The 10,955-nt window shown below is 40.8% G+C and overlaps 1 protein-coding gene across 38 annotated transcripts in view; it reads right to left on the bottom strand.

Moving 5' to 3' along the window:
* LOC308068900 (titin-like) overlaps positions 1-10,955 on the bottom strand; it is a 240,935-nt gene that overhangs the window by 1,313 nt on the left and 228,667 nt on the right. For 37 of the 38 annotated variants that reach the window (XM_080400320.1, XM_080400321.1, XM_080400322.1 and 34 more), the window contains 9 exons: positions 10,345-10,929; positions 9,905-10,210; positions 9,513-9,812; positions 8,688-9,263; positions 8,290-8,595; positions 7,592-8,185; positions 1,526-7,473; positions 1,286-1,439; positions 90-383 (listed from right to left, as the gene is read on the bottom strand). In XM_080400320.1, the coding sequence (XP_080256446.1) occupies positions 90-383; positions 1,286-1,439; positions 1,526-7,473; positions 7,592-8,185; positions 8,290-8,595; positions 8,688-9,263; positions 9,513-9,812; positions 9,905-10,210; positions 10,345-10,929 (9,063 nt within the window). The remainder of the gene's footprint in view (positions 1-89; positions 384-1,285; positions 1,440-1,525; positions 7,474-7,591; positions 8,186-8,289; positions 8,596-8,687; positions 9,264-9,512; positions 9,813-9,904; positions 10,211-10,344; positions 10,930-10,955) is intronic. The other variant, XM_080400329.1, reaches the window with a different exon arrangement.

Here is a 10,955-nt window from a genome sequence, read left to right as displayed (position 1 = left end):
TGTTTCCACTAAGCCATGCAGCAGGTTTGCTCTGAGGACTACTTCAGGATATCTGAAGCATTAACTCTACCAGTAATTATATTGCTCACCTCTCAGACCTGATTTAAGCATTTTACTAGTTGAACTCTCCAGTTGAGCCATACTAGATTTCCCCATAATACTGCTGGAGCTCATCTCTACAAAGGATTCTTGCATGGAGGACATGCTTTTGGCAGACATGCTTGCAAATTTCATTTCAGTCATGCTGCTACTGCTGAAACTGCTGAATGAAGCCTCTTGTTTAGAAGAAGCCATTTGAAAGGACTGGGAAGAAAAACTTCCGTGCATGCTTGCGTCGCCACTTGTCTTCAATACTACCTCTTTTGGAGGTTCTTCAATTAGAGCTGAGGAGCATTGCAAACATAGAAGGAAAAACCGATAACGTCACATTAACAAAATCATGCAGTTCTATATGGTTAATTTTACAGAAATGAAGAGACAGCATAGTTTGCTTTCAGTGGAAAACTGCAGTGGAGTATAAAATTGTTTACAATTTTTTTTTTTGTAAACATTATTTTGGTTACATTTGATTCAAGATGTCCAAATCACAAACAGTAATTTTTAAATGAAACTGTTAGTAGTATGTATGAGCTTGAAGGGAAAGCATACTTAAGAAGAAACAGGTCATCCCACAGCATTTCCTATTAGAACCATTACTAGAATTAGACACTGTAGAAGTTTTGAAACATTTTCAAGTCTTACAAGCATGGTATAGGAAGGTCTGTATTTCACTGCATTGTTCTGTAGCTATAAAAGGCAACAGAAAAGCTCAATCACTGCAGCTTTCTTTTAAACCCAAGCACAGTCGTACAAGCAAATCATAGCAACCCCTTGATGCTAGGAACTGGGAAATAGTACAGCCAATAAAATATTAAACCCAGTTCAGCTATGGCTAAATTGCTATAAAAAAAATTAACTGTGTTTTATTGGAACAGATTCTGCTAGTTATTGAGGAGTAATTGCCAGCACCAAGGTCTTAATGCAGTCATCCTAGAAGGAATGCTCATAGCCTTCTGTTAACATGCATCTATTGAAGTAAAACAGCATCTGTGTGCTCCTCGGTGGGTGTTATAAAGATTTCTAATGCTGTTTTAGTACTGTATATATAACATACAAAAGAAATAGGAACTTGTTAAAATACTTAAATCAACATTACCAGTAGCTTTTCTCTTAAGTCATTTTAGTAGACACACTACAGCAAGAAGTTGTGATTAGTCTGAACCCAAGACTCTGAGAACAAACTTACGGAGTACAGTCAAAGATGCTGTAGCAGAGCACTGCCCATGGTAGTTTTTTGCTTTGACTGTATATTTTCCGGTGTCATTCACTGCTGCATTTCGAATCTCAAGAGAATATATGTTTTTAGAGCGTGTTACTCTGATGTGCGATGAAACAGCAATCTGAGGAGGGGAAAAAAATGTTTAATTAAGATCAGTTTTATGAATAATTCTATTTTTTCAAATAAATATATTAAATAAATACTTACAGGTTGATTATTCTTAAACCACTCAATTTCAGGAGAAGGATCCCCAGCAACTTCGCAGGTGAACAATACATCTTGTCCTTCATTGACGTTTTGAGACTTAGGCTGTGTGATAAATGCTGGTTCGTTGGAGCGCTCTTTAGAAAAGGTCAGAACATACTGGCATTTAATAATGCCTTCATCAGTTTTACCCTCACAGGTAAGTATACCTTCATCTTTATTACTGGCCTTTTTGATAGTTAGTGTGTGATCACTTCCAGAAACACCATATCTGTAATCATCTGAATTTCTCAGCTCCATTCCATTCAGCACCCATTTTACTTCAGAGGCACCAGGAATGTTGGCTTTCAACGTCACTTTCTGCCCTTCGGACACTGTCATTTTAGTTGAAGAAGCTTTAATTTCTGCTTTCAATTGTTTGACATCTTCAGTAGCAACTGACTTTTTAATGACTTCTTGAACTGCTGCTTTTTCTTCAGTTGCCGCTGCTGATTTCTTCTGAGCAGCAACTGTAAGCACCTCATCTTCTTTCCGAACTGATTTATGAGTTTCAGACACACCCCTTACCTGGGAATGTATATTTTTAAATACTTGGCCAGTAAACTGGAAGTTAGTTTTTGAAACGCCTCCTTCCCCAGTAACTTCACAGGTGTATTCTCCTTTATCAGATTCCACAAGATCATGGATTTTGAGCTCATAGGTGCCATCTGCTGCATAATGAAGCTTGAAATGATGGTTTTCTTTCAGTTTTTTGCCATCCTTGTACCAAGCCACTTCTCTGACACTTAAAACACTGCTTTCAACTGCACAGGATAACTTTACCGTATCTCCAAGAGCTTCTGCTTTCAGATGCTGTTTTATCTTTGGTGGAGAAGCAGCTGGTAATTTTACTTTCTCTGCTGGTGCTGTTTTGTCTCCAGGTGGTGACTTTGCTTTTGGGGGACCACTGATGGGTTCAGGAGATTTCACTCGTTTAGGAGACTTAACTGGTTCTGGCGACTTTACACGAGGCTCAGGAGGTTTGATTGTTTGAGGTGATGTAATTGTTTTTTCTGGAATTTTTGTTCTTTGAATGGTCAAAGTAAAATGCGCTTCCTGTCTTCCTTCAGAGTTTTCTACCACAACAGTGTAACTTCCTTCATCTGACATCTGGACCATAGAAATTTCAAAGGTAGACTTGTACTGTGTTCGTGTTACTTGGAAGCGCCTCGAAGAAACAATGGGTTGACCTGCGTGGAACCATGTTATCATTGGTGCTGGTTCACCATCAACATCACAGGAGAATCTTGCGGTCTCCCCTTCAGAAACGGTGATTGACCGTGGCTTTGTAAGGATGGTTGCTGGTAGAGTGCTTTTAAATGCCTTGTGTACAGTCCTTTCTTCCAATGATTTTTCTTCAGCTGCAGTGATTTTTTCTTCAGAAGCAGCATAGTGTTCGTATGATAACAGTGATTCTCTTGTTGCTGACATTTCTGATTTGACCTCTCTCACCGAGGAACTTGCTTCTGTGGCAGATGCTTTCTTAAATGAGGAGAATGCGTATGCCTCTGTTTTTGTCAAGTCAGGTAGAATTGGCCTTGGTACTTCTTCATCTCTCCGCTGGGAAGAGTATGTAGTGTAATCTCCTCCAGTAACATCTAGTGTTGCATAATCAGAGCATTCACCTTTGTAGTTTGTGCATACAGCTCGGTATGTTCCACTGTCATCAATGTGGCAGTCGAGTATCTCCAGCGTTAGTACACCGCTGGTGTTAGTAAAATGTATCTTATGGCTCTCCTGGAGCTCAATACCGTTATGGTACCACTTCACTTCAGCAGTTGGTTTTGACTGGACATTTAGAATGAACCTGGTATTATGGCCACATGGTACCCGGTGTGAGCGCATTCTCAGGGTAATGCGAGGAGCGTGGTCAAGGGTGAAAGGCTGCTGAGTCAGAACTTCGTATTGCCTTTCCATAGTTTTCTGAGTTTTCAAAGCAGATTTCATGGACTCATATCTAGAAAATATATCAAATCTTGCCATCCTCTCAAACCGAGAGAGCGATCTTTCACTAGAAACTGGGCTAGGTGAGCGTGGTCGAGTTCTCTCTGGTGTTGGGGATCTTCTCTCACTTTCTTCAGGAGGCCGTGAGCGAGGTCGAATTAATTCAGATACAGGACGCATCAACTCAATGTAAGTTGGAGAAAGAGATCTTCTTCTTCTTAGTAATCTAGAGGGAGGTGAAAATTCCCTGTGAACCTGTTGCACCATTTCTATTTCTTCTTCTTCTTCTGATGTGATCTCAGTTACTGCTCTTTCCCTCCTTCTCCTGAGCCTCTTCTTTTCCTCCTCTGCCATATATTCAAGCTCACTCCTGTATTCAGAAAGTCGTTGAACAGTGCCAACAGGACGGAGCAATTCTTCATCCTCTCTTTCATCCATTATTCTTTGCTTTTGTTTAGGTGGTCTGTAGGCAGCCCTGTCGTGGCGCTGACGAAGCTCAGCATAGCGTGCGCTGGTGTCAGCTTTAGTGGGGATGTGATAGCTTGAATACCTCAGCTCTTTTTTCCTTTCTTCCTCTGAACTGACCTGTGCTCCTGCAGCGGAATACCGAAGGGCAGACAGTTCAAAGCGTGGGGGGCTTCTGCTTGGTGGGGAGGCGGAAAAGCCTAACTCCAGCTCTTCTTCAAGGTGCAGTCTTTCCTCTTCAGTTCTCTTCATGGCTAAATAGTCATCAATAGGCAGGAGTAGTTCCTCATCTGACAAGTCACCAAGTGATCGCCTTCTTGGTCTATAGTAGTATTCATAGTCTGGCGATGGGGTACGCCGACGTGCAGGTCTCACAGTTTCAAGATCATCTTGTGTGAGCTTTGGTATGCGCCATTTAGGCTTATACTGATCAGAAATGCGTGGTAGTGGCATCACATAGAATTGCTCCCACCTGGAAAGACGTATGCGCTTCTGGCGTTTCTGAACAGTTCTCTCAAGTTTTCCTGGCATTTCATATTGGTCTCGCAGTCTCTTGTACCACTTCATGTCTGACAGAGGGACAAAGTGTTTAATACTCTGGTCTTCTTCAAGAGTAGTGCACACATGTTTGCGAGGCTCTGGGACCTCATATGGCATACGAAGTCTTCTTTCTTCTTTCTTTTCTTCTTTCTTAATTTCATATTCACCTTTGACAGTCTTAGTGCTAACAGCTGGTTTATATAAGATAGCAGCTTCTCTGAGAGCCTCTTGTGCAGTTTGTGTCAGTGGAACAGCTTCAACCCCAGAAAGGATTTCTGCCATTCGTAAGGTCTTGTCTATTTGCCTCTGTACGTGCTTCTCCCGCTCTTCTTCAGTCTTGTACTCACGCTTGACATATTTCAAACGCTCAACTTTTAGATAAGCCTGACAGCTTGTTGATCCAGCGCTGTTTGTAGCAGTAACTCTGTAATAACCACTGTCTTCTGGTAAAGTATCTCTGATATGCAAAGCATAATAATCTAAACCTTCATGAACTATATCAAAGTTAGGACCAAAGGACAGAGGTTGACCATCTTTCTCCCATTTCAGCGTTGGTTTTGGTACACCAGATACCCTGATCTCAAAACTGACGCTTTGGCCTTCTTGACATTCAGCATTTGCCAGCAGTCTTTTAAACATGGGCCTTAGCGTGGCATCTGCTGGAGGTGGATGCGGAATCACAGTCAGCTTAGCTTTGCAGCTGTCTTCGCCATATTTATTGCGTGCCACAATACTGTATTCAGCATCATCCTCTTCAGTGACGTTATTGATGACAAGTTGATAAAGACCCTTGTCCGATTCAAAAGCATACTTCTTGTCATCATCACCAGGTTTGATTTTCTGGCCTGATTTGAACCATGTTAAGCGAGGTTCTGGGTGAACTGTTATAGTTACTCCAAACCTGACATTTTCTCCAATGTATGCAGTGCGGTTATACAAAGGCAAAGTAAATTCTGGTGGACGCTCCAACAGTCTCATAGCATCAACCCGTCTTTTCACTTTCCTAACAGTCCTGCATCTGTAGTGCTCTGAAATTTCTCTCACACCTTTAACAAAAAGTTCTGCATAAGAGCTGTCTTCACCATAGTCATTTACTACCTTGCATCTGTAGGTACCATCATCGGATTTAGAAACATCTTTGACATACATGGTTGCCACACCTTCTTCGTATTTGATTTCATATTTCTCATTGCTTTCTAATTGCCTCATACCAAAGTACCATGTGACTTGTGTGGATTGATCATAGTTTTCAATCCTACACACATATTTGGCATGCCCTCCTTCTTCTGTAACGGTATGCTTTATCTGCCCAGCAATGGGACCGATGTCTATTGGTGCAACTTTAACTTTAGCCACCGTTATGCCCTTCTGAGATCTAATTGCACCTCCACAGGAAATGCGGGCTACAGACACAACTGTGTTCCACTCCTTCTTTACTAAAGTTTGGTAGTAACGCCTGTGCCTCAAGGTCTTGATGGCTTTAGTGCTGGTCTTTTCTGTCTGCTGTTTTAGCCACACATGGTTAAGTGCTTCAGCAGCTGTCATCCGAGCTTTCCTTTCCTTAACTAGCAGGCGATCAATGAAGTCCATGGCCTCAATGCTTATGTCTTTGAATGCTTCATCATCAAAGTTGTATTCAGCATTTAGAATATTTTCAATAACTTGTTGGTTTGTTTCAGCAATGAAGGGATTAATGCCACTGAGAAGTATATATGTTAGAGCACCAACTGACCACATATCAGTAGCTGTGCTGACCAAATCGTGATGATGTACTTCAGGTGCATAATATTCAGGAGAAGTGAACTGGAGTCTAAAGCTATCTCCAGGCTTCAATTGTCTGGCTTGACCAAATTCAACAATTTTAACTACAGAGCTTCTTCTTGTGAAGTAAATAATATTGTCTGGTTTAATATCAAAATGTCCAATGCTGTGGCGATGTAAAAATTCTAGTGCATCACAGATCTGGCGTACGTAACTTACTATTTCTCTTTCATTAAGTTCAAATGAAGGTGTGCTGATTCTTTCAAAGATGTCAACTCCAGAAATGAATTCAAAGATCATGACCAATTCTTCTAGGCTCTCAAATGATTCATGAAGATACAGGATGTTTCGGTGCCTAGCAATGTTTAAAATGGAAATTTCTTTCTTTACCAAAACTTGGTCAGCACCCTTTACTTTGATAAACTTGGCCAGGTAAGTCTTTTTCGAAACTGCCTCAACACAGCGGTGTGCAATGCCAAACTGCCCACGTCCAAGCTCTTCTGCAATCATGTATTTGTCATAGAGTTCCTTTGTAGAATAGTGAGCTGCTTTAACTGTGGTGACTTCTCTGGTCTCATCTACTTCTTCATCATAGTTCATTACTCTGGTCTTATCTTCCTTTGTTATAATTGGATCAGTAGGTTCAGAAGGCTGGCTTTGGCCAAACTTGTTTTCTGCAATTACACGGAACTGGTAGGTGGTCTTGCCAAATAGGTTCACGACTGTGTATCGTGTATCACGAGCTTGTGCAACACGAATCCATCGCTCTGCTGTTGTAGCACGTTTCTCAATAATGTAGTTTATGATTCTGCTTCCTCCATCGGTAGCTGGTTCATTCCAGGTTAAGTTGACTGAATCCCTTGAAATGTCAGTTACCTTCAGACCTCTTGGTGGATCAGGCACATCAGCCACATCTAATTCAACTGTTTTTTGATCGATTCCAAATCTGTTTTTGGCACAAACAACGTAAAACCCTGCATCTTTTCTGTCAACACCATTTGGGAAAACAAGGGATGTGAATGATCGTGTAACAATGACTTGGTAGTGTCCATTAGTATCAATGAGGTCCTGTCCCTTCTGCCATGTGATGACAGGATGAGGCTTGCCACTGAATGGAATCTTGATGCTCACTACTTCCCCTCGGAGGGCATGAACAGCTCCCATGCCTTCCAGGTTTTTGGGCAAGTGAATCTTTGCAGGAACTGGAATAGAAAGAGGAAGAACAACAGTACATGACCAAAAGCACATAAGAGCAGCACCAATAGTCTAAATATTCAAAGCTTAAAAATCATTTGTTAGGAATCAAAACCCTTTATTCACCTTCAACATCCAAAGAGGCAGTGCCAGACACTGATCCTCCTTGGTTGGTAGCTCTAACTTGATATACTGTGGCATCATCATCTGTTACATTTGTGATGACCAGCTGGTGATATCCACCCTTGAATTCCTGTATCTTGATCTTTTCACCATCTGGCATGATCTCTTTGCCCTGTCTGTACCACTTGACAATTGGTTTAGGATGACCAGTGACTTTGCAAACAAATGTGGCATTAGCTTGAAATTTCACATTCAGATTCCTTAGTTCTTCCTTGAAATGCGGAGCTTGAATTGGTACATCAGATTTTGGAATGACTGGTTGTGATACCTCACTCCATTCACTTTCACCACCAAGATTTTCACATTTCACACGGAACTCATATTCAAGACCTTCAATAAGATCTTTCACAGAATAGACCGTTTCACGAATTTCATCTGTTGTTACAGAAATCCACTTGTTTTGTTTTTTCTCACGCTTCTCAAGATAGTAAGTTCTAATCTTGGCACCACCATCACTTGCAGGTGGCTTCCATGAGACAACACAAGAATCCTTTGTGACGGCACTTGCTACTGGCTGACCAGGTTGTCCTGGTTTTTCTGTAAAGACAAAAGACAAAAAAAAAAAAAAAAAGTTCAAAACCTGAAGTGAGCTTAGTAATTACAGGGGACATACAGAAACTGGTATTTTGGCATCCACTTACCAAATGGAGGCTTCATGACAACAACTGATGAAACCTCCAGTGCTTCACTAATGCCATATGTATTCTGAGCAGAAACACGGAAATAATAGCCTGCATTTTCAGTTAGGTTAACAATTCTACAGGTTGTCCCTGAAATGCTTGAAGATACAAGTTGCCATTCTGCTCCTTCCTTGGCTTCACGTTTCTCTATGATGTAATTGGTTATCATAGCACCACCATCATCCTCTGGTGCTTTCCAGCTTATCACCACAGAATTCTTCAGTATAGACTCTATAACAATTGGTCCTACTGGTTTATCTGGCTTATCTGTAAAAGAAAAAGCATGATATTTTTAGCTCTTTTGCCAGTAAATAGTTGACAAAATATTCCACAAAGATACTGAAAATAAAAATAAATACCTTGTATTTCCACATTGAGTACAGTGTCCACTGTTCCAAATGTGTTACTGAGTTGCACTTTGTACTTCCCAGCATTAGTCTTGTGCTGGACATTCTTAATAGCAAGATGAGTATAATGCTCTGTGTTCTCAATAGTAACCGTTTCTGATCCTCTCAAAGGTTTGTTGCCATGGAACCAAGTTATTGCTGGTACTGGTCGACCAATATACACAATGTGGAGGCGGAGGGTGCCACCTGCACCTGCATAGTATTTCTCTTTCAATGGGAAGCCAGGGTGGAACTGAGGAGGAGCCTGCAATAACAGCTTGCCACTAGTTTCAATTTCTCCCACATCGTTGGTAGCCATACAGGTGTAGAGACCTTCATCCTCCTGTTCGTCCGTTATTACTGTCAGTGTATGATTGCGTCCGTCAGATGACATCTTGTATTTTCGGCTTTGTACCAGTTCTTTGCCGAAGCGGTACCATTTAATATCAGGCAAAGGTCTCCCAACAATCTGGCACGTAAGCTGAGCTGCTTCACCCAGTTTAGTTGTAACATCCTGCATTTCTTTCTTTATGGCAGGTGCTTCTCCAGCTATGACAAAGGAAATTTAAAAATAATTAAGGTTACTATGAAATTTTTCCTCTATTACTATATCACTGGAAATAAATTAATTTTCATTTATACTTGTGCCTCTTGTACTTGAAAGACTGTGCTTTAGGACAGTCATGTTGGCAAATAACATGTAAAACAAATAGGCAGCTTGCTAAGTGCGGCACTGTAGTTTATGACACAGCAAATCTCAACATATCACAGCAAATATGACAATGTATTTTTGCTTACATGTTAATTTAGTTTTCACTGCCATAGCAGTTCTTCGAGGTCTGCTGAGGCCGGTCTGATTTTCTGCAAAAACACGGAACTCGTATTCTGTAGCCTCTAGCAAACCTCCTACTGTAAACTGCCTGTCCTTGATGCGTTCTTTATTGCACTTTTTCCAGGTGCTTTCTCCAGACTGACGATATTCAACCCAGTAGCCAAGGATCTCTTTGCCACCATCGCTTTCTGGTCGTTCCCATTCTAATGTAATGCTGTCCTTAAATATAGACGTGATCTCAATTTCTCCAGGTTGGCTTGGTTTGTCTGAAAATTAAAATATATACAGAAAATAAATTCCTCTCTAAATGTCACTAACTTGCTCTTCAGAATATCTGTTAATTCAAATGCTTTCTTACCAAATGGATCCTTGCATACAACTGGTTCAGAAGCAGGACTTGCTTCACTTTCACCAATGTCATTTTGAGCAATGATACGGAATTGATACTCAGCATCTGGAACAAGTCCTGTGACTGTGTACATTGTAGTTGTAATCTGTGTCTTATTATGCCGCACCCATTTTTCTGTAGATGTCTCTTTACGTTCAATGTAGTAGCCAGTTACACGAGAACCACCATCATCTTTAGGTCTGGACCAGGACAAATTGACAGAACTCTTTGTAACATCAAGCACTTCAGGTGGGTTGTTTGGAGGCTCTGGAGGATCTGTTAATAATTATAATAACAAAAATAATAGAGTAGTGCCATAGCATTAAAACATTTGCATATATTATTGCAATTTTAGAACCATAATGTAGTAATTAAAATTATTAAAAAAAAAAATCTGAAAGGGGACTTACTTAGAGGTGTCTTTGGTACTGCTGGTTCTTCAGATTTGAGAGATTTGCTAATACCAAAATGATTTTCAGCAGAAACACGGAAGTGATATTCCACATTTTCTTTGAGTCCTTTCACCACTAGTGATGTCCCTTTCACTCTAGAGTCAACAGTGTACCAGGCGGTCTTTGGTACTTCTCGTCTCTCAACAATATAACCTAGGATATCTGCACCACCATCATCTGTAGGAGGTCTCCAGCTCACTCTGACAGAACGAGCTTGTATATCATCATACTCAAGTGGCCCTTCTGGTGGATTCGGAATGCCAATCACTCTGACTTTAATATACACAGCTTTTTTGCCACACTTGTTTTCAAGTGCCAAATCATAGGTGCCTGAATCTTCTCTTTCTGCATCTTTGATCACAAGTTCTGTGTGAGTGTCCGAAGTTGCAATCATGGCCCTCTTGCTGATGTCATGTCCTTCTTTTGTCCATTTGCATACTGGGATGGGCTTACCCTTAATGGGTATTGTAAGCCTGATAACTCCACCTTGTCTCACCATGAGACCTTCCTGGTATTTTTCATCAAGTTCATAGTCAGGATACTCTGTAAACAAAATTAACATGTCATGC

The sequence above is a fragment of the Falco punctatus genome, assembly GCF_963210335.1.
Source record: "Falco punctatus genome assembly, chromosome: 8".
NCBI classification, from domain to species: domain Eukaryota; kingdom Metazoa; phylum Chordata; class Aves; order Falconiformes; family Falconidae; genus Falco; species Falco punctatus.
The sequence above is the reverse complement of the archived record's forward strand: the minus strand, read 5'-3'. Positions and strand labels throughout refer to the sequence as shown.